This window comes from Mesoplodon bidens (assembly GCF_964165515.1).
Source record: "Mesoplodon bidens genome assembly, chromosome: 4".
In the NCBI taxonomy this organism is placed as follows: Eukaryota; Metazoa; Chordata; class Mammalia; order Artiodactyla; family Ziphiidae; genus Mesoplodon; species Mesoplodon bidens.
Window position 1 is genome coordinate 112,219,867 of NC_138160.1, and position 27,680 is coordinate 112,247,546.

Consider the following 27,680-nt stretch of genomic DNA (forward strand, 5'->3'; position numbering starts at 1 on the left):
ATTTAATCCTAGGCTGGGATCGTCAATAATCTCGAAGTTAAAATTTTACATTTGTTTGAAGTTAAAGGACAACAAAGGGGCTTGTTACAGACCAAAATATGAAAAGGGCATTTGGATTAGAATTAAGTCCTTGCTCCCAGGCTCCCCATTGGGGTAGTTAACGGCTCCGGTTTCAAGATAATCCTGGTCACTCTTACAAAAGTGGGAGGTGTCAAGGGCAGTAAACTAGCAACGAGACCTTGGGCCAGTCACAGTGCCCCTTTTGGCTTCGGCAAGGGGGGGGCGATGCAGTATTTTTAATACCTGAGCCTAGCTTCCGGCTCGCCCGGGCTCCGCGCTGGGCCAGCGAGCTCGGCCTCAAACGCCGCCGAGGTCACGAGTCTCGCGGCCTTCCTCAGCCCAGCCAGGGCTCCTTCGGATGTAAACTCAAGGATGGACCCACCGAGGGCCGCCGAGGCCGACTCCACCCGGGAGCAGAGACCCGGCCCGAGCTCCAGGTGCGCGCGGCGGCCCGGGCCCGCCCACCGCCGTCACGCGCGGCCCAGCTCCGCCCCCGTCCGCGCCGCACCACCAGCGGCCTGGGCGGGCTTGGAGGCTCAGGCCCAGAGCCCGCCCCGGCCTTGCGCACTATGTAAGGCCGGTCGCTTCGGCGGGGCAGCAGCGGCGGCGGCGGGAGCTTGTGACCCCGTTCAGTCGGCAGGTTCCCTGGGCCAACTCACTCTCGATCGCGCAGTGCGGGTCCACCGCGCACGCGCACGCCGCGCCCTGCCCCAGCGCGCCGCCGCGTCCTACGACCCCCGGCCGTGCAGGCAACTGAGGGCGGCATGCGGGACTACGACGAGGTGACCGCCTTCCTGGGCGAGTGGGGCCCTTTCCAGCGCCTCATCTTCTTCCTGCTCAGCGTCAGCATCATCCCCAACGGCTTCAACGGCCTGTCGTCCGTGTTCCTCACGGCGACCCCGGAGCACCACTGTCGGGTGCCTGACACAGCGAACCTGAGCAGCGTGTGGCGCAACCACAGTCTCCCGCTGCAGCTGCAGGACGGCCGCGAGGTGCCTCACAGCTGCCGCCGCTACCGGCTCGCGACGATCGTCAACTTCTCGGCGCTCGGGCTGGAGCCGGGGCGCGACGTGGACCTGGAGCAGCTGGAGCAAGAGGGCTGCCTGGATGGCTGGGAGTTCAAGCAGGACATCTACCTGTCCACCATCGTGACCGAGGTGGGTACCAGATCCGCGTCCGGGGCCTGGGACCGGGGAGTAGGCAGGACCTTAACAGTCTTTAAGGTCCTGCACTCCACCCGCCAAGGTGCGCGCTGGATGCTGTCACTCCCTCTCTGGGACTCACACTACACACTGGCGATGGCCATCGTCCAGCCAGGTGGCTCCGGAGAACTTTTCGTGGTGACTTCCAGAGAGATCATGGACGTCGCAGCACGGGTGTCAGGCTGGCCGCCCATTCTGTTAGCTATCTTGGAGAGGAAGCCAAGAAGGCCCTGGCGACTCCTTGTAGATACTCTAAGATTCTGAGTAGTCAGAGACTTTAGACGGGGGTGGGAATGCTGAGGACTAGAGCTAGAGCTTGGGCCAAGGAGCTGTCACCATTTTTCCTCCAGCCTTTTGGCATCTATTCAGAGAGAGGGGAAATGCCCCTCTACTTTCTCAAACTTTTTAAGTTAAAGGAAGCATGGCTATAAAACTGTCTCTTGCTCCTTTTTCCAGTTACTACTTCCCCACCCACCTTCACCCCCAAATGACTGTCTGGTCATTCCCCGTAAAGAATTGCTTACCTTTTGCTCAGGGTTAGTTACTAGCCTTTAAGGATTCATGCATCTGAAGATCCATTCAGGGTTACTTGTTGACCTGAAATGTTTTAGGGTATTCTAAGGAAATGTCCTTAGCCAGATTTAGTTCATAGGAACTAAAGAACCTTAGTTCTTTAGAACCTTAGTTTAGAATTTAGAACCTTAGTTCATAGGAAGCAGGGGGAAAACCTTTCTCATGCCCCAGCCCCTTGGATTTTCCTTTTGGGTGGCCTTGTCTGTCCCCTGGTGACCTTGCAGTCATTAAAGTTGGATGTATGATGTGATGTTTATCGATGCATGTGGATGTGCTTTGCATCATACTCCGACACTGGCACTCTAACTCCCTGTAGTCTCAGCAGAACTGAGCAAGCAGGACATTGAAAAGAGCACTCCTTGATAGGCTCCAGGGTGCCCGGGTTCACTGAGTGTCAGGATCAGGGGTTCAAGGATTAGGGAAGTCTTGGAGGAGGAGGCTTCTCAGTGAGTCTGGGGTATATAGTTCAGCAGATGCAAAATCTGGAACAGCAAGAAACAACCTGGCAGGAGGGCAGAGTTCACAGAGAAGAGGCTGAAGGGAACGGTGCACAGGCCTGGTATGGCATCAAACCCCGCTTGAGCCTCAAAGGGGCTTACAAGGGTTCTGGAGACCCTGTGTGTGTTGCTTCTGGGGGTTGTCACCCTTCAAGGGAGTCTTGAGTGCTGCTCTAACAGACGTGTGTGTGTGTGTGTGTGTGTGTTGTTTTTTGTATGTTTGGACACTTGATGTCCCCAGCATCTGTGCCTCCTTACTCCACATGTATGTAATAGGAGTAAGAGAAGAGCCCCACTGGGATCTCTGAGCAAGTGACATCATTCCAGTGTACTCAGGCATTGTTACTTGAGAAAAGAGGTACTGATTGGAGGTAGCTGACTGTGATTTGTGGCTGACGAGTGCATGGAGTATGAAAACTTCCAGTCATCACAAATCCTTGGTCCTAGCCTCGCAAGTGAGTCTGTCACCCTCCTGGAAACCAGTGAGCATTGTGAAAGTAGAGGCTGTTCCTCAGATTGCAGGCAAAGAACACGGAGGGGAAGCCACACTCCATGACTCAGAAGTCCCTGCAAATTCTGCTTCTGGCTACCTGTGGAAGGAAAAGGCAGTGAAGTCAGAAGTAGCTCATGGCATTTCTTAGGATTTTTCCCTAACCCCTGTGGTCCCCAACTTACTCTAGTCATTTGCTCTTTCTTTGCTGCCCCCATCATGCCTTCGGCTGAGAGTGGTGATGGCACTGATGAGCTCCCAAAGGCCGACTCTTCCAGAAGGGTCCTTGAGCTATGTTGCTGCCAATTGCAGCCTTTCCTCATATATTTAGCCAATTTCTTTAGCTGTCTTAACAGTTTTGTAAGAGCTATGTGCCCTTTCACCTACTTTCAGGTTGTCAGTCTTTGCAGGGAGGCAAGATTAATATATTACTTAGCACTTTTTTTGAGGATGCTGGAATGCCAGACTTTAAGTTCAAGGCCGCTTGTTCTCTTCTGGTGAACAGTCACTGTTGGAAGCTGTTGCATTAACATTCTGAGAGCTCCATTTTTCTAAGGCCCATTTTCTTTCAACCTGGACCTGGCCTGCTGACCGTTGCAGCTAGTCCTGTGCCTGCTATATGTCTCCAAGACTGCCCTTTGCCCCAAATCATAGAGCTGTTTGTAAGTATACTGGTATTGAATTCCTATTCATGTTTTTCATCAGAAAATGAAAACCTCAGGTCCCCTGTTTGATTTTTTTTCTTTGTTGGGGTTAACATGTGCACATGTAGTACTAAACTTTGTGGTAGACTTAACATCTCTGTATCTCCTGCAAGTCCTAACATTAATGCTGGATACAGATTGGATACTTAGGAAAATTTTTATTGAATGGATTAATGAATAATTTTGAAATCTTCTCTAAAGTGTGAGAACTGAAGAAGAAAAGAACAAGTTCAACTTATGGAAGGGAAACTTAGGGGTGAAAGGCACTGACTGGAACATTTTAAAGTAAATGTAATCCCCCACTCCACAAACTGGGGCTTACCCCTGCGTGGATCTGCAGCAAGGCATTGGGACTGGCAGAAAGAAGGGGCCACTATTTATGAGGTGAGAAAGGTGGTTCTCCCATGTTTCAGGAATAGTTTGGTGGTCCATGTGCTTCTAGGCTAGCCCCTTCTCTAGCCCTTCAGTCACCCCTGGAGTGCTGGGGAATCAGCCACCCCACTGTGCAGTGCTGCTCCAATACCTGAGTGTTTCTTGGCCCAGGACTGCCTCCTTCTCGGGGAACCTGGGTGATTTCTCAGGCTGCCTGGGTCTGAGACACCTGCTTTTTGGTGTCTCCATAGCACAGCCTGTGGCCAGAAAGTTTCCTTTAGAAACTTCTAACTCTTCTGGCACCCATGACGTGGGGTCTCTTCAGCCAAAACCCAGGAGTCCTCTGCGTCCCCTTGCTCCTTGCCAGTCTCTGTTTCCCAGAAGCCCCCTGCCCTGGCCCTTTGCAACACTTTTACTCCCTGTTGTCCTGGAGAACCTCTTTTTCTGGACCAGCTTTTCCATCAGCCTTATGCGCGTGTAGTCTTGGAAAATAGGAGAGCCCCCACTGTTATCTCCACGTCCACCTGAAGAAAAAGCCACATTGACCTGGGAGGCAGACCCCGGGCTGACTCTGGGGTGGGGAGACCAAAAAGACCTGGAGACTGTGCCTCACTGGTACGCCTTTGCTGACTTCCCTCACTCTAGGAAAGCGCAGACCCTTTTCCCTGCCTTTGCAGCTCATGGCAAGCCACTTGCTGGGTCCCTGAAGGGCCCTGTGCGTGTACAGTCACAACAGACCCATCTGGCCATGAGTGGTCAGATTGATAGTCTCTCTAGCTAGCTGAGAACCGACATCCTGGGTCAAAGTTCTGACAGTTGTCACAGAGAAGGTGTGAGGGAGAAAGGAACATAATCTGTTCTAGAGAATGAAGCTCAGGGTTCATCTGGGCTTTGGGCAGCCAAGCCCAAGGACTAAACCCAAGGGATAATATGGTTTGGAAGGTTGACTGTCGTTTTATTCATCTATTCACTCACTCACCTAGGTACCAAACAGCTACTGAGCCTCTCCTCTGTGGGGCACTGCCAGGCTTTGTAGAGGATATGGTAGCAAATTCTTTTTCTTCTTCTTCTCCGTGCCCTGACAGCCTTGGGGCAAGGATTCACCGTTAATTGCAGCAGGAGACAGGATGAAATGTGTGTAGAATACATGGCATTCAGTAACAGGTAGTGCTTACCAGTGTGTTTGACCGTTCATGCGGTCAGCCTAGGTACATCTCTGGGAAGAGCTTCTGCCCTGTGGGCACAGGCCCTGTCTCTTTTTTCTTCCAGCCAGCTCACAGGTAAGGACATTTAGTCCCAGGGAACTACATCATCTCTCTACTTCCCATAACTGAGAAGTAGCACCAATTACATACTGTGTGCAAGAGACACAATTTCTCTTTCTTCTTAAAAATTTTAACAGCTTTATTGACATATAAATGACATAAAACAAACTGTACATAACTAAAGTATATAGTTGGAAAAGCTCTGAGATAGAGATATAGATACATACACATACACACATATATCCATGAAGACAACACCACTAGAAAGGCACATTTCTGACCAGGAAGGGTGGCAAGTCTAGGCCTCTTGCAAGGGTTACTCCCAGATGTTTTCAGTTTGTGCCTGCTTTCATAGCTAACCCAGCTGAGGGGTAAGGATACTAGACTCATGACCTAAATCTTAAACCTACACATTTAGTTCTAAGGTTGATCCCTGTTATCATCAGCCAGTACAGCCCATCCTTCGTACCAAGTGGCAGCATCAGTGAGCTGGTCTGTAGCTGCTTTAGTCGCAGCTGCCAAGCCAGGAGCTCAGTGTAGAAATACTATATTCCTCTATAAACACAACAAGCCCGGGGTACATAGCCTGGACTCTATGGGCTTCTCATCGCCCCCCCACCCCCGCCCGCTTAAGGAGGAGTCAGGCCAAGTCCAAGAGCCCACTGCAGTCCATCTGGTGGTTGACAGGTAAGTGGATGGATTGGCTGGGTGGGACCTAGCCCATGCCTGCCCTTCTGTTCATTTTTTGAGACCTGTTACCTTTCCTGACCCTACTCACAGGCCCCTTGTGGCCAGGAGGAAAGAAGTGTTAAGCCATGCTTTTGGAGGGCCCAAAGCCAGGCTGTGAGAATTGTTGAGAAATGTCAGTAGTGGATATAGAGCCCAGTTACCTCAAGTAGTTGCACGCTTGCCCAGAGCAGGGACAGGCTGGACCAAGTGGCGGTGGTGAGGCTGCAGGAGCCGGAGAGATGCTCTGAGGACCTAATCCAAGATGAGCACTACAGTCACCTTGTCTCCTACAGAGCATAGTCTGACCTGGTTCCAGGTGGCACCTGGCCTTGCCAGTCCAGAAGTCCCTAGAAGCCTATATTGGGAGACCTGGCATGGGGAGGGGGTGGGGTTCCACCCCAGAACTCACTGCAGAAGCCCCTGTGGGTTTCTAGTCTAGCGCAGCCATATCAGTCCCCAACCCTCACGAGAGACCTATTGAGAAGCAGCTACTGACTCTATTCATTTTTTGTATCTCTGTCGCTACAAAAGTAGTGCATGCTAGGTGGGAATAGATCACATCATATTCAAGAGCAGCAATAGGCATAGTCTGGTCCTGAAGCTCTGCCTAACACCCCCAGAGGCTAGCACCCCATCACCAAGTCCCTCAGCTCTGACTCCCCTGCTACTCCCATCCTGACTTCAGCAGCCCTGTCTGGTTGGGGGCTGCTCTAGGAGCACTCACCCTCCTAGAAGGGAGATGGTATCTGGGTGCTGGCATGGCTGAGGCTGCAGAGGTGGGAAGGCTGCCATAGCCTGAGTGATTGGGCCTTGGTGCTCCTTGCTTGTCTTCTGCTAGTCTGGGCTTCTTCTAGATTTAGGAGTTGGTAACCCCCAACTCTTTCCTGGAGTGGGGATCACCACCCCATTCTCAGTCCATCCAACGTGCATGCTTGTTCCAGAGTGGAGAGCCAGCTATGTGGCTCTTATCATCAGCTGCAGGGGTTCTTTGTGTCCACCCTAAGGGCTGCCCTCCGACCTCCTCTGTGCCTGGAGGCACTGTGCACACACTGCCCAGCAGGGCCGAAAAGCAGACTTGCTTTTCCCTCTGACCCTGGCCTGAAAGAGATGCTTTATTCTTGGAAGCCGCACACTTCCTGGGAGCCAGCAGGCTCCATGGAGGGCAGGCCTGCAGCCGGGTGCCAGGCAAGCAAGGGTCTAAATTCCCTAGAAGGCGGCCTTCTTGGTTACTACTGAGCACCATCTCTCTGTTCTGGGAAACATTTTTCTGGGAACCACCAAGCTTCCTATTTTGGTTTTTCTTCCTTCTTTTGGCCCTTGTTAGGCTGGAGCAACCTAATGTCTGAGTGTTCAGGTCCTTCCCCATGCCCATAGACCTCTTTCCGTGCTAACTAGAGATGGAACTCTACACTGGGTACTGGGAACCTCAAGCACTGTAGCCTGTCCCCCCCCACCCCCATCACTGGTTCACAAATGGGGAAATTGAGGCACAATGAGGGGAAAAATCTTGCCTGAGGCTGGGTAACTAGTTAACAGTAGAGTAGAAGCTAAAACACAGCTTCTTGACTCCCAGCTCAGAGCTCTTGGCTGTAATTGGGCCTAGTGTTGGCACAGCATCAGGGATCCCAGCTCTAAATGTCAGCAGAAGGACCCAGGGGTCACTGGCCCAGAGTTGAGGCCTGAGCAGAGCTGAGGGAACAGATCCAGATGGTGCATACCAGGCCCTCTGGCCTCAGTCCCTCACTGGAAGCCTTGACCCTTAGAGCTGCAGAGCTCTGCTCCAGAACCACTCCTATACCACCCCTGCCAATGACCTGAACCCCACTGAAAGGGTGCCCTGCCCCACCCACAGCCCCAGCCTCAGCCCATGTCCTTAGAAGCGACCGTGAAAGGCCTCGCCTCCTCCTGGGTTGGCACATGGGCAGAGTACTTGCTCCCAGCCTGTCTCCCCGTCTCAAATTGGTAGCAAAACAATGAGGCTAAGAGCTGTGAAAAACAGTATAGTCAGTCTCCCTGTGAGGGGAAACCTGCTCTTTGCCTTGCTGCCCGATGAGCCATCGCCTGCCTCAGTGAGCTCACACACCCTTGTGGTAATGTAAACAGAGCATGCAGGGATGCAGGATGTCCTGATTTCATTTTCCAAGAAGGCTTACATTTAAAACATTTTTAAAAAGAAGTGAGTGATACATCCCTTTGCTCCTCTTTCAGTGGAACCTGGTGTGTGAGGACGACTGGAAGGCCCCGCTCACGGTCTCCTTGTTTTTCGGGGGTGTGCTGGTGGGCTCCTTCATTTCGGGGCAGCTCTCAGACAGGTAAGGTGGGTGTCTACTCCTGCAGCTGCAGAGCACCTCGGCACAGAGCAAGGTAGTGTTCTCTCAGCCCAGGGCTGTGTGTTTTTAAAAGGCGAAGGCACATCTATAGTATAGACTCCAGACCAAGTAAAGAGAGCCAGCAACCTCCTCTCACTAATGCTTGCTGAGCGAAACAACCTCAGCCGAGTGTATACATGATCCAGTTGACCAGGAAATATGCCACAATTTACTTCTGCACTGCCTGGCTGGCCTTCCCTAGGTGAGCATAATTCTTTGGCGTCTTCAAGCTTAGGAGAGGGAGACACCACACACACGCATGTCAGCTGTGTTGTAGATCTTAGGGCATTCCATAGATGGCTGCCTCTGTGTTCCCAAAACCATTGCTCTTTCCTCAAGGTGAGAGGTCTCACTAGCCAATGGCAGTGTGATGGGCAGAGCTCTTATGTCCACAGGGCTGATTCCCTTTTTCTAACAGGCTTGTGGTTATGGTATTTCTCAACCATCAGGAAGTGTGCTGTTTTGACCCATAAGCAGGTTATTTGTGTAATTCCAAGGCTCTTAACTCAAAGTCCATGGCTTAGGGAGTTCATCTCCTCTGGAAATCCCATACAAAATTTTAGAGATTGTATGTGAGCATTTTTCTGGGGAAAACAGTTCCATAGTTTCCGTGGTGTTCTCAGAGGGGTTTATTACATTGTGTCTTGTTACCCCAGAGCTTCAGGGTCTGTGAGTGAAGCCCATGGCAAGAAGAGCAGCCTTCAGCAAGGTCCTTGGCCACACTGGGTCACCCAGTGGAGAGGAGTCCCAGCATCGTCCCAGCAGGGGGAGTCTCTAATAGAGAAGTTCAGGGTGAGAATGTCATCCTGCCTTAAGAATACAGCCATTTTATCCTGCGGCACACATGCAGAGTGATGTTTTGGCATGTTTGCATCTATGGATTAATGTCGTTACCTGAGAAGTCTTTCCTCATAAGAAATATGTGCATTTCTCACTAGATTTGTCTTTTCCAGAGTGTCATCTAGGGATTTTTAATGCAGTCACCAGTGAGCATTAAAGAGTTAAGTAGACTGTGACCACTGACTGATGATTCTAGATGAGCCTGAGACACTTATCCCTTTAGGGGAAAGGCCTTTGCTTCCCCAGACCCTTAACTTAGCAGCAAGCATCAGCTGATTACTTATATTTATTTAATAAACACAGAGCATCTAATATGTGCCATTCACTCTTATGAGCACTGTATACCAAGTAAAACAACAACAACAACAAATAATTTAATCTTCATAACCCTATGATGTGGGAAGCATTATTATTCTCAGTTTATAGATGGGAAAAATGAAGCCCAGAGGAATTAAATGACTTGCCCAGAGTCACACAGCTGGCAAGTGGCAGAGCTAGGATTCGGGCCCAGAGTCCTGATCCTCTGTTTCGTGTGGACTACTGTTCTAGGTGCCTGCTCTTCTAGAACTTGCCTTCTAGGAAGGCAGAATGTATTAAACAAAGAATTGAGGGAAGTACTTGTTATCCTTTGTGGTGGTAAGTGATACAGGGGAGAAGTACAGGGTGCTCAGAGAGGGTCTGACAGAGGAGACCTGAGACGGTGAAGCACTGAAGCATGTGCTGGGGGTTGAAAGATGAGTAGAAATTAGCTAGCTAAAGGGGTGAAGAGAGGAAAGAGTGTTCTGGGCAAGAGAGCCAAGAGTACTTAAGCCTAGACTCAAGCAAAGGCATAGCACACTTTAGGAGCTGGAAGAAAGTGTTGGCGGGGGGTGGGGGTGTGGAGAGTGGTATAGAGACAAAGCAGGGAGGCAGGCTGAGGCCCAAGCAGAAGAGCAGGCCAGGCTTAACAGATGACAGGGGTCTGGGCCTTTGTCACAGAGAAGTGGGCAGCTTTTGAGAGTGTGACATCCTCAGATTTGCATTTTTACAAAGTTGTTTGATAGCTTTGTGTAGAAAGGATTGAAAGGAAGCAAGGAGGATTGTGGAAAGACCAATTAAGAGGTTATCACAATCATTTATGCAGGAAATGAAGGTGGCTTCGACTAGGCTGAGGGCGGTAGACATGGGGAGGAGTGGTAGGAGGTAAAACCAACAGGACTTGGCTATGAGTTGGACATGGGAAGTGAGGGGAGGGAGACTTCTGGCCTGCACAGCCGCGTAAATGACAATACCCTTCTCTAAGACAAAGCACTCTGGAAGGGGAACATGTTTGTAGGAGAAGATGTTGAGTTCAATTTGAACATACTGAATTTGGGGTAACTATGAGACTTAGGGGTCTCATAGGAGGAATGGAGTATGGAGTTGGATGTATGGATAGGGTGCTCCATGGGAGGTTTGGGCTGGAGAAACACGTTCAGGAATTGTCAGTTGATAGAACCCTCATCAAAGCCCCGTAAGTGGATGAGATTGCCTGGGAACAGTATAGAGTGAGAGGAGGACGTGCCCTGGACGGAGCTTAGAGGCCCTCCCAGAGGGGTAGTGGGAATCCCCCTCTCACAGGGTTGGGTGGCAGCTGAGACTCAGAGGAATTACCTTCATGTGAAAGACTAGGAGGAGGTACCCCAGTTACAGAGTTGAAGCTCAGTGCATTTTTCTGGTCAGCTGTGTCATGGGGTAGGGAGATCTTTGTGGGCTGGCCTCAGAGCCATGTAACACCATGATTACCTGAGGAAAGTGTTTAAGTTCCCAAAGATCTGCTCCTGAGGAAACAGTAGAAACAAAGTTGGTGTGTATGTTGAGGACCACCTTAGTCTTTAGAAGGGCTAGTACAGGGTTTCTCAAACCTTAAAAAAAATTTTTGCCAGCAGACTTCGTCTTTTAAATAGGATCGTTTAAGTTCAGTAAATGAAATAGCTAAAAATGTGGCTGTTCTGGCTACAGCACCTACCTTCAGCTCCCTACACCACCCCTCAAGCTTGTCTGCACCCCCTTGGAAGGCCCAGGGCTCTGTGGGATGGATAGTTTACTCCTAAGTGAGCCAATTCAAAAACCTAAGCCGAACAGATTACCTAACGGCAGTGGATTCATGCCCTCCAGGGTTGTCTAGAATATCAACTTTTTATATAGGACTCCTTGCTGGAATATGAATAAGCCAAAAAGTCAAAAGCAATTAAAATAATCCTGGGCTGTCAAAGCATTTTATCTGACGTCATTGAGTTACCTCTATGTGCAGAAATAGAAGAGAGGCACAACTCTGGGAGGAAGTAGCTGGTATTTCCTATTTTTGTAGGCATGTGTGTGTTTGACCTTTTGTTGACAGGCTTTAAAAGTGAGCATTTCTTACAAATTAAAACTACAATGAAGTACCACCTCACACCGGTCAGAATGGCCATCTTAAAAATAACAAATGCTGGAGGGGATGTGGAGAAAAGGGAACCCTCCTACGCTGTTGGTGGGAATGTAAGTTGGTGCAGCCACTATGGAAAACAGTATGGAGGTTCCTGAGAAAACTAAAAACAGAGTTACCATGTGATCCAGCAATTCCATTCCTGGGCATATACTTGGAAAAACTATAATTCAAAAAGATACGTGCACCCCTATGTTCATAGCAGCACTATTCACAGTAGCCAAGACATGGAAACAGCCTAAATATCCATCAACAGATGAATGGATAAAGAAGATGTGGCACATATATACAATGGAATACTACTCAGCCATAAAAAAGAACAAAATAATGCCATTTGCAGAAACATGGGTATAACTAGAGATTATCATACAAAGTGAATTAAGTCAGAAAGGGAAAGACAAAAACCGTATGATATCACTTATATGTAGAATCTAAAATATGGCACAAATGAACCTATCTAAGAAACAGACTCACAGACCTAGAGAACAGACTTGTGGTTGCCAAGGGCGAGGAGGGGAGGGAGAGAGATAGACTGGGAGTTTGGGGTTAGTAGATGCAAACTATTACATTTAGAATGGATAAACAACAAGGTCCTACTATATAGCACAGGGAACTACATCCAATCTCCTGGGATAAGCCATAATGGAAAAGAATATAAAAAAAGAATGTCTATATGTGTATAACCGACTCACTTTGCTATACAGCAGAAATTAGCACAACATTGTAAATCAACTCTACTTCATTTTTAAAAAATAGAGAAAAAAATGTTAGTGGCTATCAGAGAATGCAGCTGATTTTTATTTTCTTCTCTGTGCTTTTCTATATTTTACAAATGTCCAATTTATGCATAAATATCAAAGAATAAAAATAGACAAATATTTCTAAAAAAAAAAGTGAGTGTTTTCTGGCCCCAACCCTGGATTGCCAAGGACTATTGCAATGTAAGGGTTCCCTGAGTCTTCCTCTTCCCTACTCTCCAGGGAGCCCTTGGGAAGGGAAATCAGGGTAGGAAGGGCCCTCCCCTTGGTTGTCGTGCAGGGCACTGTTGTTACAGGACAACGCAGGGCAGCCTCCTTTTAGGTCAGGGTTGCTCAACCTCAGCACTGTTGACATTTTGAGCCAGAGACTGCTTTGTTGTGGGAGACTATCCTGGGCATTTTCGGATGTTTAGAACATCTCTGGCCTCTATCGACTAGATGCCAATATCATCAAAAACAACAAAACCCTGTTGTAATGGGAAGAAGCAGCAAACTCTTTACCGTGGCTGAAGGTCTTGTGCAATCTGGCTCCTGCCACCCTCTACTGAACAGCTGCCCTTCGTGTTCACCATGCCCCTCTAGCCACAGTTGCGTGTGCTCTCCTCACAGTCACAGTGAAGAATTCCCGCCCCCCTCCCCGTGCCGTGGCCTTCCTTGACCACGCAGGCGGCCTCCTTAGGGTCCCCGGTTTACATTACCCTGGTTCCTTGTTCCTATCAGAAATTGGTAAATAAAAGATGAGACCATATGATTAATATTGGCCTCCCCCACTGTACTGTGAATATCATTGAAAGCTTGGTCCCTCTCCCCTACTCCCCCTTGTCAACAACTTCTTTTCCTTTGGGTCTGGTCTCAGTGTCCCATAATCAGGGAGACCTTCCCTGAATGCCCAAGTACCCAGCCCCTACCTTCAGTCCAGGATAGGTTCCTCTGCTGTGTCCCTTGTGGGCCAGGATGCTGTGCCTTCAGTGCTCTTGTTCCAGTGTGTAATTGTACATTCAGCAGTGTCGTTGTTCGATTAAAATATGATCACTGTCTGTCTCACCAACTGTAGACTATAAGCTCCTTGAGGGCAGAATCAGTGTCTTTTTTTAATTCAAATACATCCGTAGTGACTAGTATATAATAGATGTTCAAATAAATATTCATTGAATGAAAATGGGTGTCTGCTAGCCCTGGGCAGACTCAAGCTGAATCTGCTAGGTTGAATGAACTTGGTTGACTTGTTCCTCCTTGTTGTGTCACTGTCTTTAAAAGCAAACAAATCCCCAAAAAACAATATTTTTAAAAATTTTTAAATGAACACAGGTACAGAAACCACACAGAACAAATGAGGCTTAAACACTAGCCTGACTTTTATAATAATCACTTCCTTGTGGGTTTTTTGTAGTTTTATCGTCCAAATGTACATCCTTAAACACAAGTTTAGTCTTGCCCACTTAAAAATTTTTTTATGTCTTTTAGTCTACTTTAACCTATGGATTCTCCATCCATTTCTTTGCCTGGGCTGTTCTACCTGTAGAATTTCCCAGTTTGAATTTTGCTAACTGTGTGCTTATGATACCATTGAGCATATTCCTCTTTTCCCTGCATTTCTTGCAGATTGCAGCTGGATCTAGAGACTTCATCAGATTCAGGTTCAGCCCCTTTGTAAAGACTATAGGAGTCATGCGATGTTCAAGTGTCTCTTTTTATGATGTTATCAGTCATTGAAACACAATGCCCATATCTCTTCATTCATCGGAGGTTGTAAAATGATGATGTTCTAGTTTTATCACTTTGGTTTCATTTAATAGTTGGAATACTTTTATGAAATGATACTTTCCCTCATCTGTTATTGGTAACTGTTCACCATAGTTTACATAGAAAAGTCAGGACAAATGTTTTCCCCTTTATTTACCAGTTTTCATTTATCATGAATTGTTTCTCCATCATCCTCCAAAGTAAACCAGCTCTTTTAAAAAAAGTAATAAATGATGAATGTGTGAATTTAAGTATAACGAATGTGTGTCAATCCCCTGTAATCACTGTCTTAATTCTGGCACTGCCTTTTGGGCAACCCTGGTGCCCAGGCTCCACATTGGTCCTGGTGAGTGGGGAGGGGAGTAACAGCATAGGGACTGAGAGGCCAGGATTGTGCCTGCACCAGCTGCCCTGGCAGCAGTGTCCGCGACCCCTCCCTGAAATGACTCTGGGGAAAGCCCCTCTTGGTGGGGCCCATTCCTGCTGCCTTCTCCCAGCTGGTTCTCTGTCACTCTCCTTTCCTTTCCCAGGTTTGGTCGGAAGAATGTGCTGTTTGTGACAATGGGCATGCAGACTGGCTTCAGCTTCCTGCAGATCTTCTCGAAGAACTTTGAGATGTTTGCCATGCTGTTTTTCCTTGTAGGCATGGGCCAGATCTCCAACTATGTGGCAGCATTTGTCCTGGGTATGGCCATCAATTTGGAGTCGAGTACTTGATCCTGTGTTTCACCATCATCCCACCACTCGCTTTCTGGAGACAGCTGTGATGTCCCTCCAAGGGAGGTGGTCTCTGGCAACACCGACCAGGGATTCTTGATGAATCCAATTAGTAGTCAGGGAAACTGAGTCTGCCAAGTGCCCAGCCTTGTGTCCCCAGTAGCCCAATAGCTTGACTGCTGATTTCCAGTTCTTTTCTGGCCCCCCAGGTGTGGCACCTTGATCTCATTAGTACTCGATGGCCATTTTGCCAGAATTCACCTAAGATCTTAAAAATAGGGCTTGCCTCTGCCCAGGGCTGGGGTAGCTAAGGAAACAGGGAGGCATGACATGAGGAGCAAGGGCCATGATTGGCAGGCTCACCAAGGAAGAAAACTGGCTCTTCTGCAAAACATAGTGGCCAGTGAAATCGACTGGCAAGAATGAATTGATAGGAGTGGGCTTTACTCACATGACCTTCAGGGTTTTAATTGAGTCCACACTGCAGGGCTTTGGCCTGCTGTCACTGAAAAGTTGCCAGTCTCACTGTTCAGAGGCATCTAACTCTAGCTTATTGGTCTTTGGGTTTCTTGGGTTGATTGTTAAAAGGATTATTTGTTTCTCTTCACAGTTGATAAAATATTTTTCCTTAAAGCGTAATAGTCAGCATGTGTGGCCTTAATAGTGACTTCCCCTTTAATGAATCTCCTTCCTCAGTGAGGATTAAATTTTGAGGCCTCACGTGGCATCTTTAGCATAGGGCTTCAGGAGATGATGACAGTTCCATGAGAGAACTGTCGCTGTGAGGCCACAAGGAGGCACCCGCAGCAGGTGGTCAGAATCCCATCCCTCCCTAGGGCTTGGAAGCTTCAAGATAATTCTGCCTGCTTTCTTATCTGTATGTTGGAAATTACACACAAGAAGATTAATAAGGAATAACCGGAATTAAAATACTAACATGACTCCTCCCTTGTTTTGAACAGGAACAGAAATGCTTGGCAAGTCAGTTCGTATTATATTCTCTACGTTAGGCGTGTGCATATTTTATGCATTTGGCTACATGCTGCTGCCGCTGTTTGCTCACTTCATCAGAGACTGGCGGATGCTTCTGCTGGCGCTGACGGTGCCGGGGATGCTGTGCTTCCCGCTGTGGTGGTGAGTGTGGCCCTGTGCCCGGTGGCGCCCACCAGCAGTATGTCTTCTCTCTGGCCTTCACTAGGGGGCAGCAGCAACCCACAAATCCCCATTTGGGCTCACAGAGACAGAAAATCTGAAGTCTTTATAAGGTGTTTCAGAATGTTTTTCCATACTCAGAAAAGCCAAAAACAAAACAGCCCCAAGACATCAACAGACTTGTTCTCAGCCCTGTGCTGGGTTGATTGGAGTGCAAGGAGAGGAAAGAGCAGTAGCTGCGAGACAATGGAGTTTAGCATAAGCTCCAGGAAGCTATCAGACTGCAGGACAAGACAGCTTAGGCCCTGGCTCTGGTTGTATGTTGCCGCACCCTCGTGCCAGAGGCACCGGGAGAAGAGGGAGCACGTGTGAGAGTCCTCAGGGTAGCTGGATGGAGGAAACCAGGCTCCATCTGAGCCTCCAAGATAGAGGTTGTACAGGCAGAGAGGAGACCATTCTATATGGAGAGAGAGAACACAGCCGAGGGGCTGAGGCGAGAATCGCCCCTTGCAGGTGGGGATGGTGAGATCACTGGTCCACCTGGTTGTGAGAGCATTGCAGAGCATAGTGGGAGAAGATACAGAGCAGAGATGGTACAGATGAGTCCTAGTTATGACCTAAGGGCAAGGGCTACCTCGTGAGGTAGAAAATAAGATCCATAAAGTCTCAAAACACCTAAGTGCCTTATAGAGAGTCAATTGGATGAATCAAGGTGGGGCAGGGGGAGGGGGGAGAGTGAGGAAAAACTAGAGGCTATAAGAGGCCAGTGCAAAAGCTGCTGTGGATGCCAGGCACAAGCAAGGGAGTACGTCAAGGTAAGGGTCTGGGCTGGGCTAAGCCCATGACAGAAGCCAAGCTTCAGGAGCCCATTTTGCGCCTGTCTACTTAGTGTCCAGCAGGTGGCACCACCACTCTTCAGAAATGGAGGTGGCCAGTGGGGAGGAATCCCATCATGGTGTGTTGGCCCCTCTAAATTTTGTGTACTTCAGTGAAATCAGAGGCTCACACTTACTGGCTCTAGTATGGTGCATCTCTTAGCTTCTGGTTTGGAAACACCAAACATCCCTCAAACCTAGCTCTGGTTCTGAAACCCCCTTTCCCACCTCCACTTATGCTCCACCTGGTCTGTGGGACAGGAAGGCCTCAGTGAGATTGCTCCTTGTACTTCCAGGTTCATCCCTGAGTCCCCCCGATGGCTCATCTCTCAAGGCCGATTTAAAGAGGCAGAGGGGATCATCCGCAGGGCTGCCAAAATCAATGGGATCGTTGCACCCTCAACCATCTTTGAGCCAAGTGAGGTGAGCACCATGCGGGAGCTGGTGGGAGGGCCTCGGTGACCATGATTTTAGGGTAGGACCACACAGCCCTGAAGTGCTCCCGTCACACGGGAGCCCAGCTCTCCCTCTGCCCAAGCCCCAGCTGCCCACAAGGCAGGTCCTGTTAAAATTCAGAAGTTGAGAAGGTGCCAACTGCGTAAACTCCTTCACCTTTCCATGGAGTTTAGGTTTTCATACTTTAAATAATTATTTTCTAAGTGATCATACAGTTGAATCATTACTTTTAATAATAAAAACTCTTTATGAGTTAATAGGTCTTTCATGAAATTGGCATTTTGGGAAATCATTGTTTCTTATACCTTAGGTTGTTTCTCATCTTAAAAAAATAATACGAGTACCTAAAGTATGAAGCAAAAATAGATTTGGAGTTAGAAATGTCCTGTCTCCTTCCACCCACCAACGGGGAGTTGTTGAGTATTGTCTTGGAGCCAGGTCCTTTTTGATATCCGCCCTCCCCCTACCCCACCCCTCTCTGCAAACCCTGTTCTCAGGCGCCATGAGTAATTTCCTGGCTCTGCCTGATTCCTGGGTCTTGCTTCTCCTTCCTGTTCCCTCTCTTTCCACCTCCTCTGCAGCAAGCGGTTTTCCTCAGTCTCATGCCTCTGAGAAGAGGTTAGAAATTGTCATTGCTGGCTGATGGGGTTCTGGAGTGTGTCCCTGCTCTGACAGGAAGACAAGGTCCTGTCTGTGAGAACAGCCACCAGCAGTCATACCGCAGTGCGCAAAGGCATGCAGATGCAGACCTGGGGCTTGGGAAAGAGAGACCGGTTATTATAGGCAGCAAAGAGGCTGCTGGCCACTGACAGCCCTGCCGGCCTCACGGTTAGGCAGTGGCCCAGCACCAAATCCCACTCAGCACATCCTAGAAAGGACTCTGGTGCACAAAAGTTCAGGGAGGGGTAGGTGGCAGGGAGGGCTTTTAAGTGAGGTGGCCTCAGTAGCTTTGCAGAGGTCAGTCTGGATGAAACCGTAAGTCCCACTGGCATCTTTGTGGAAATGAGGCTATTCCAGGGGATCCATTAAGTCAAAAGTTGACCTTTTGTTGAACTGCTAACTCGGGAAAAACAAACTCCAAAGCTGGGTTTGCTTAAGAAAGCAACATCAGTGTGTTTAGATGTGTGGTTTATTAATGTCCTTGGCTGTGCCAGATTTCATAGGAAGTTACTCAGAGTGAAGCTGAGGTCAATTTTCCTGTTTTTCTATCTGAAACTTTTTTCCTTGGAAGTAGACCAGTAACTACATGGTATGAGGACTGAAAACATTAATTCTTTAAAAATATAATATCAATAAACTACACAGCCAGTTTCTCTCTCTGACCCAGAGGGGCCGGGAGCCAGCTTTGGAAAGGAATGCTCAGAGGCCTCCCTGGAATGTGGCCATTGACGGGGCTGGAGGTTTTGCCGGGAGGGGGCAGTCAGCTTGGGCCTCCTCCTTGGCTGCATCACACCAAGGGCTGGTCACTTACTTTTCCTCCTCATTCTTGTTCACTAATTTGTTATCCACAAGGCCCGGTGAAGCCTTCTGCAGCCCAAGACATAGTCACTATACTTACCCTTCTTTTCAAGCAAGAAACATAAAACACTCCCTAACTCGGAGACGCAGAAAGCTAAGATGCCAGGGTTTCAAGTATGTTCTTGGGTCTCTGAGTCTCCAACCTTCTCTCTGTCCCGTACCCTTGTCATGTTGTTCCTGCAGCTACAAGACCTAAGCTCCAAGAAACAGCAGTCTCACAGCATTCTGGATCTGCTCCGAACCCAGAATATCCGGATGGTCACCGTCATGTCCATAATTCTGTGGTGCGTAAGTGAGACATACCTAAAGCCTCCAGACAAAGCTTCTGGCAGCGGCTGTCAGGCCTCGCGTTTGCAGACATGTCTCAGATCAGAATTGAAAGCCTGTGTCATCAGAAAGTGGCAGGGATGTGCCTTGCAATTAAAGAAGTGGGCATGTCCCAGTTCTTAACGGAATCTCAGAAGAGGAGAACAAAAACTGTTGTGGGGGCTTTTGGGGTAAGATATGGGATCTTTGGGGATCCCTCCGGGTCATAAGGCAAATCGCTGTTCACATTGGATCCCTAGTTTAGTTGTTCCTGTTGCCTGTGCATCAGACAGTGACTGAGGCCTTTAAGAAGTTCTAAGTGAAGACACCATGTCCTTTCAGTTATAGAGGCTGCTAAGTATGTTCTGGAAATGTGGAAGCAGGACATCCTCCCTCTGGGATGTTTGGAGACTGTCCTGGAGGCAGAGCCATGGCCTACATGTCCTCATCAGGTTCCTTCTAACAAGGTGTTTCACCAAGTGTGTCAGGGAGGGATCTGTGATTTACCAGAGAGAAGGAACACATCCGAGTGCCTGGATAGCATTTGCTTAGTGGCCAGACCCTTGGGATTACAAGTGACTACCTGAGCCTGCGGGGGAGGAAGGCAGACTTCATCTCAGAGTGCTTATTGCTGGAGTCAACAAGCCTTGGCAGCCAGCCACCCATTTCCAAGGAATGGCACGGGATCCCTTAGGGCAGTGCACCGCCCCTGAGTCGGCCTCAGACAAAACCAGCTTTCAGCCTGCACCACAGACCTGCCAGCCTGTGATGAGTCACCCTTCCGTGGTTCACCCAGGCACCCCTCCTGCTCTGGATTTCCCAGGGACTCCTGTACATGCCCTTTTCCCTGATTGTACCAGCTGTGGTTTCAACCTGCAGATGAGTTAAAAACAGTCTGATTCATACTGGTCAGGTTTGCCAAAGACTGTTGACCATCAATAGAGAGAATGCCTACTGGGGACAGGGTCTAGGCCACGGGCAGCGGGGGGCATGCAGATGGCCCACTGGGAGCTCCCTCTCCTCCCCATGAGTCTGGTGGGGTTGGGGTCACCTGCTTCTGACCAGCCTCTTCCTGGCTGGTCGCCCCAGAGGGTCCGCCAGGGATCTTTAAATGTTTGACCTAATGATTGTTCCTTATTTTATCTCATCAGTCTTATCACACCCCACTTGCTATCTGCCTCCTTACTCATACCCTAGCTTCTTCTGCAATTGTTGGATTTGGGAGGTTCAGAGAGTAGGGAAGTAGGCTTTTGTGAGTGCTTTAGCTTAGGATTTTTTTTTTTTTTTTTTTTTGCGGTACGCGGACCTCTCACTGTTGTGGCCTCTCCCGTTGCGGAGCACAGGCTCCGGACGCGCAGGCTCAGCGGCCATGGCTCACGGGCCCAGCCGCTCCGCAGCATGTGGGATCTTCCCGGACCGGGGCATGAACCCACGTCCCCTGCATCGGCAGGCGGACTCTCAACCACTGCGCCACCAGGGAAGCCCCTAGCTTAGGATTTTTAAAGCCGAAAGGCAGGTTGGAGTTTTTTTGGGTTTTGATTTTTTTTTTTCCAACAAAGTGAATCTATCTGAATTATATGTCTTTTTGCTGGAACACTTTGTTTAGAAAGCTCTGAAAGTGCTCTGACCCAGAAGGTACCCTGGTCTCGGGGGAAGTTATCTTTCTTTCTAAGAAGTAAGACTCAGGGTTAAATCTGCTGCCCTCCTGGTAAGGATAGTTTTGAATTTCCTGCAATAATTATATTTTAAAAGTTGTCCAGGTTGGGAGGCACATGGATGCCACTTCTCCAGCTTTTTTCTGCATTCTGTTTCAGGATGACCATATCAGTGGGCTATTTTGGGCTTTCCCTTGACACTCCTAACTTGCATGGGGATGTCTATTTGAACTGCTTCCTTTCGGCTGTGGTTGAAGTCCCAGCATATGTGTTGGCCTGGCTGCTCCTGCAGCACCTGCCCCGACGCTATTCCATGGCCACTGCCCTCTTCCTGGGTGGCAGCGTTCTTCTCTTCGTGCAGCTGGTGCCCCCAGGTAGGTACCATACATGTCTGCAGTCTGGGATATCCATTGAGTCACTCAGTCTCTACCAGACTGTCTCGGCCAGTTAATAAAGAGAATAAAATTATGCCATTACAGCTCATCTGCATATCTGTGTTTTCGGCCAACAAATCAAGAGAAAGTATCTCCTGGGACCAGACAGTCATCATGGCCTGGGCTTTGGGGGAGAAGGGAGAGTAACCATGTGGGGCTGGCAGTTGATTGTACTCTCTACCCAAGTTAATGTGTGTGTGTGTGTTTTTTTTGTAGAGTGAGGGGGAGGAAAGAGGGCCATCCTCATGTCTTTTTAACATGGCCCCATCTTAGTCATTTATTCATTCAATAAGTAGCTGCGGAGTGTTTACTGTGGGGGAGGCACTGTGCTTGGGGCTGACGGTGCAGAAGTAAAGGAGTCGGGCAGAGCCCCAGGCCCTCCTGGCGCTCAGACTCCAGTTGAGAAGACAGACAACAAACAAGTAAATAAAATGCTTGTTATAATACAGACTGTGTTACCTTTAATAATGACACTGAAGGACAATGGAGAGCTAGTTTATATAGAGTGGTCACAGACAGTGGCCCTAAAGAGGGGAAAGTTGAGCAGAAACAGATGAAATGATGGAGAAACCCATGAGAAAGTGTAGGAGCAGAACATTTCAGGCCAAAAAAGAGCAAAGGCCAAAACCCTGAGGAGGAAATGAGCCTGGCACGCTTGGTAAGAGATGAAGAGAGGAAAAAGGGCGGGACCAGGCCATAGCGTGGCTCTCACAGGCCAGTAGCAGGAGTTTATTTGTAAAACCATCTTGGTATCCCACAGAAGGGTGGGAGGCAGCCCTCTTTGAAAATTCATAAAACGGTTTATGGATCCTCATGTCCATCATGGTACCGAGAGTTGTCATGGGTTTGGGGACCTCTGGTAATCATTTGTGGGCCCCTGAGGCTGGCAACACTCTGCACAGGAAGAGCCCCCACTGCAGCGTGGCTGGGAGCCCAGGAATGTATGTAGAGGTTCACACCAGAGCTCAGGCAGACCCACAGGCCACTCACAGCATCTCCTCATTGGCACAGTGAGCAGGAGAGATCCAAGGATCATTCCTGAGGGTCTGCTGGGCTGTGAAGTGTTGCATAGAGTGCAAGCGTGAAGTGAGTTATAATTGAACTTCCCATTCATCCACAAATCCTTAATTCCACAGTGCCTGCAGCATGAGGTTCTGGGGTGCCAGCTCCCCCCTCTGACAGACATGTCTTTAATGACTTTTGGACTGGAGAGCAGGTTTCTCTGGGTTATTGAGGGGCTCACTCTGGTGGTCTTTAGGCTGAGAAAAGCATGTCCTCACACAACTGCAGGTCCCAGCCTCCTCTCAGTAATCAACTTGGAGGGACATAAGCCCCTTATCCCACAATAGGAAGTTATAGAAACTTTCCTCCCCGACCCTTCCCAGGGAGAAAGTATGTCTGTTTCAGGCAAAAAACTAGTAGCAGTGTGCCTTGGGTTGGTGCCTTCTCCTACTTTCTTCCCTTTGCTCTTCAGACTTGTATTATTTGGCTACCATCCTGGTGATGGTGGGTAAGTTTGGAGTCACTGCTGCCTTCTCCATGGTCTACGTGTACACAGCCGAGCTGTACCCCACGGTGGTCAGGAACATGGGTGTGGGAGTCAGCTCCACAGCGTCCCGCCTGGGCAGCATCCTGTCTCCCTACTTCATTTACCTTGGTAAGTCCCGTGGGTCGAGCACACACAGGAGGGATGGGGTGGAAGCACTGATTGGCTTTAATGCGACCTGGGGATGGCTTGTTAACAGGAAAGCAAGCACACTCAGCAAATGGGGTCCATCCAGTACTGAATCTATGCCTGGAGAAGGTTCCTGTCTGGGTGCACTGTGGTGGAAGCGTTCGTGTGGAAAACAACCTATAGACAGCTAGAAATTGACAAGAGTGGAGGGTTTTTGTCTCTCTTTTAGCCTTCCTAGGCCTTCCATCAGAGAACGTAATTCCCCTATCCTAAGAAATTGCAGCGTCGTTTAGGGAGCCAGTGTACTAATTGGGGAAATTTCTTCTTGGAATTATAGTTTACAAGGAACAGGACGGGAAAGTTGTCTATTCTAGAGGTCTGATGAACCGAGAATTTCTGTAACTTGAAGCACTTAACACAGCAGTTTTACACTGTGCAAAGATCTGCCTCGTACCATTTTATGTAATAGGGCCCCAGTTTTATCTTTCTCAGAATTATTTCCTCATGGCAGCTGCTGTCCCCCTGCACATGCCTAGCTGGCACATCTCTGGGGATGGGTGACACCCACCTTGGGAGTACTCAGAGTGCTTTGTGAACATGCTACATAGATCTGACAAGCAGAAACACCTTCTGATCTGGCCTGAAGACAAATCGAGTGGTTTGTGACACATCTGGAGAGGTGGAGGAGTTATTCCTATCCCTGGACACATACCTTGAGTTCCTTGGAAACCCAGCATTAGGAAATAGGGGGTTTTGTGCTTTTTAAAATTAATTAATTAATTTTTGGCTGCATTGGGTTAATTAGTTGATTATTTATTTTTGGCTAGAAAATAGGAATAGAGGGACTTCCCTGGTGGTCCATGGGTTAAGACTTCCCTGGTGGTCCAGTGCGCCCAGTGCAGGGGGCACAGGTTCGATCCCTGGTCGGGGAACTAAGTCCTGCATGTCGCACAGCACGGCCAATAAAAAGGAAATAGGAATAGAAATGGCCCAGCCCCATCCTCCCAGGCTGCACCCATCCCCTGCACCGAGGTGTTGCTGCTCTGTGCCAACTCTGGGTTCTGTGACCTGCCTGGGTGCCAGATTCCAATATGGCAGCTCAGACTGGGAGATGCTGAGGCCGAGAAGGCAGATGATCCCTGTTAGAGTCCTGGGGACACAAAGGGAGGGAGAGAGACCATGTCAAACTGCACTCCTGGCTTGGGGCTCTGTCTGCTTTGCCACAGGTGCTTACGACCGCTTCCTGCCCTACATTCTCATGGGGAGTCTGACCATCCTGACAGCCATCCTCACCTTGTTCCTCCCAGAGAGCTTCGGCACCCCACTCCCAGACACCATTGACCAGATGCTAAGGGTCAAAGGGTAAGGGGGCCTCCTTCTTCACAAAGTTAATGCACTGGGTCTGGGCCTGGCAGAGAGTTCCCCACGAACTCAGAAACGCCATGGACTAGTTTAGCCATAATAGGACTGGGTCACCATGAACATCTCAAAAGCAATAGCAGCTCTGGGATAGTACAGAGACAAGAAGAAACCTTTCAGAATCTGCTGTATGATATTTTTCCTTTAGTGAGATAACCTCAGCTCTGGGGCGTTTTTTGTTTGTTTTGAGACTGGTAGACATCTTTTTAAGATTTGTTACTAACATTTGTTTGGCTTGTTGTTATAGAATAAAATACAGGCAAACTCCAAGCCACACAAGGATGTTAAAAGATGGTGAAGAAAGCCCCACAGTCCTTAAAAACACAGGCTTCTAACACAACCTACAGTGAGAAAGTAAAGAGGAAAGACCGTCTTGTCACAAGTGGCTTGTGCAGACACTGAGTCCTTCAGTGGCAAAGGTCTTTGCTGTTCATTCTGTGGATGCTGTGTCTGCCTTGCTCATGGATGGATACCCAGACTCAGCTGCATATGGTCCTAGAGCACCACCTTCCCTCCAGGGACACCATGGCTACTGACGGACAATTTTGGGTAAATCCTAACTATTACAGTGATGGACTTGGCACTTCCTAAGAAGTTAACTAGTCACTAGAACCAGTAGGATTTGGAAGAATATGAGAGGCATTTGCTAAATTTACATTTTAATTTCAGACTGCCTGAAAAGTCCCCTGATAGAACTGGGAGTCTAGTTCTCCACCTCCTCACCCTGCCAAAAAATCCTTTCCCTGTTTCCCACTAATGGTGCACTTTAGAGGAAAAGAAATAATTTCACAGGGAGTCTGATTTCTCATACTTTCTCAGTTACAAAGGATATTAAATGGGATTGTTGCTTCCCCAGGGCAGGAGAGCACAAGTCTGGGGAAACCTAGAGGTATTTCATATGGAGAGGACTCAGCAGATACAGAACAGAGACAAGTGCATTGACTTATGAGCTCTTGGGCCAGTCAGAGTGACTATTGGGTAGACTTGTTTACATCTGATCAAAGCACTGGGCTTGTGCAGGCCCATAAGAGATTCGTCACTGAATCTACTATTCTTATTTTCCACTGCTATGTGAATCAAGTCTCCTAGTTACTATGGTTTCTGATGTATGGTTTGAAGGAAGTATATCAATGAGAAAGAGAGACGAGCAAACTTGTCTCTTCTCCCAAAACTATAATATGGATTTTGATTGTGTTTTGTTTGTTGTTTGTTATTATGTCTTTTTTTCTCCTTAAGTTATTTGCACTTCAGAATAGACTTAGGAAAGGCTGGTTCCTTAGCCTCCTGGTTTGTGTCTTTTATTTGTTTGTTTCAACCCAGAATCACTCTGGCAATGGTCCACAGTTGCCACTTAGGCAAGGCCTCACCAGCCTTAGCTACTAGCACTTCTGTGGGTGCCAAAAATGACATCATTGTGTGTGTTCCTTTCATGAAACTTAATCATGGAAAAAAATTACAAAGAAGAAAATTAAGTCGTGTTCACAGTCTTTCAGAATTGCTCACTTCAGTGGTGTAACATTGGGAGATATTTTGTGTTCAGTGTAAAATTGTCTTCTGTTTTCTGATTATGCTACCATGGTACTTCTAAAGCATAGGCTGCACCTGGTTAAAAAAAAAAAAAGTATTTTTGTGAAAGCTACTGAAGTGCCTTGGGAAATGAAGATGTTTTAATAAATCAAATGATTTTTTAAAATAATAACAACTGCCCACAACTTTTATTTCCACAATTTGGTGAGCCATGCCACACCATCACGTCACTTTTCTCTATATCAGCTTGGGCTAATTCTAGCAGTGGTTTATGATTAGCCTCTAAAGCTAAAATTTAATCCCCATGTACTAGAGACCTTCACTCTATTGACTATGGACTGAGGCAGCATTCTTGCACAAGTGTCTTAGCCTGGGTTCCTCAGAAAGCAGAGCCTGAGGCCAGTGCTTCTGTGCAGTTAGGTGATTTATTTGGGAATAAGAGTCCAAGGATCAGAAGTAAGGGATAGGGGGAGGAAACAGGGAAGGAAGGAGACCTAATACCAGGATGCATTATCAGGATGGCCAGCACCAAGGGCACTGTTCCATCCAGCCAGGATTTCTCAGGAGCCTTATGAAATTTATCTCAAAACCATCTGCACTATGATGAAAGGGGAAAGCATTTACATATTGGCCTTCATTCCCCATTCATCAAAGGCAGCCCCACAGGTGTCAGTTCCCACATTTCCAGGTTGCACATGGATGAGTCCCAAACAGGTTCTGTCTCCTGGATAGAAAGCAAGAAGTAATGTACTGCAGGCCTGAGGTGAAGCTGGTCAGAGTGTGTGAACTGGTTGCTGCAACAGTGACTTGGAGTAAGCGGTGGGGCTGAGGGGACTGGGGATTGGACGTGGTGCACAAGATATGTATAATGCGTCAGGGAGATCTGAGCTAGAATGTGTAGAGACATGGGTAAAAAGCTCCAGGGTTGGATAGATAACTCAAAAAACGTGTAGCATAACAAAACGAGCAGCATCAAACTCAGGTGGGGAGGGAAGGAAGCTTGGTTTCTACAACAGTGTTAACTTCTCTACTCTCCTTACACCCAGTTCTGTGCAGAGTTCCTGATTAACTGACATCACAGTGCCTCCAGAATATAATTACAGTTCTTCCTGCTCTTTCTCCTGTTGCACAAATGAGCAGTTCTGAGTTTTCTCTCTTATTCTCAATGTCACTGATCAGTCATCTGTGACCTTCTGGGCGCAAAAATCATAATTACCTGAATACTTCAATCTCTTCCAGTGGCAGGGCAATAGCCCAAGTCCCTGCTCCCAGGCTGAACCAAGTATCTGAAAAATCCAAGGCCTCTGTGCAGGCCTGCTGGACTCTTGTGTGACTTGTTTCCATCAGTCATGATTTTGGGAAACTGACCAGATTATCCTGCCCAGGGATCTCCTCTCAAGGAACCCACAGGGATGTTTGGTGCATGGCAAGGTGCTCAGTTAATGCCCATAAGAATTAGAAACCAGGATACCCACAGAAATGCAAAGGACAAAGCAAAGGCAGTGGAGGAACAATTCAGATTTTAAAAATAATAAAAAGCCTTCTACCACAGATCGAAGTGCAAACAGGAGTGTACCCCATAATCTTTACCTATTCTTGGCAACTAGCTCCTGCCTCCCAGACCTCCCTGGAACACTATCCTGAATTCCAGAAGGGCTGGTGTTTGCCAAAGAGAATTAGTCTGCTTAACACCTAGAATAAGTGATGATGAATGCCTTGGGCAGAGGGCCATGTTCCCTGTCAGGTAGTAAATATCACAACAAATCTTTCCCCTAGGTGTTTGTCATTTAACTGATTTTCCTAAAGGGCTTTTTAAGGTGACAGAAAGAGGCTTGATGCAATTCAACATTAACAATACCTTAGGTTGTGTGCCATTGCTATAAAAGCACTTTGGAAAA

The 27,680-nt window shown here is 48.2% G+C and overlaps 1 protein-coding gene across 4 annotated transcripts; it reads left to right on the forward strand.

The window, feature by feature from the left end:
• The first annotated feature begins 585 nt into the window (after positions 1 to 585).
• Positions 586 to 25,939, forward strand: SLC22A5 (solute carrier family 22 member 5). Of its 4 annotated transcripts, XM_081233402.1 has the most exons (10): positions 586 to 1,217; positions 8,101 to 8,204; positions 14,579 to 14,733; positions 15,728 to 15,899; positions 17,089 to 17,215; positions 18,950 to 19,050; positions 20,887 to 21,101; positions 22,636 to 22,818; positions 24,063 to 24,198; positions 24,503 to 25,939. In XM_081233402.1, exons 1-10 carry the CDS (start codon positions 825 to 827, stop codon positions 24,588 to 24,590), a joined length of 1,674 nt encoding a protein of 557 aa, XP_081089528.1. In that variant the 5' UTR covers positions 586 to 824; the 3' UTR covers positions 24,591 to 25,939. The 4 variants fall into 4 exon arrangements, with proteins under 4 accessions (XP_081089528.1, XP_081089529.1, XP_081089530.1 ...); XM_081233403.1 differs by lacking the exon at positions 24,503 to 25,939 and having other exon boundaries at positions 24,063 to 24,469; XM_081233404.1 differs by lacking the exon at positions 8,101 to 8,204 and having other exon boundaries at positions 1,131 to 1,217.
• The last annotated feature ends 1,741 nt before the right edge of the window (positions 25,940 to 27,680 follow it).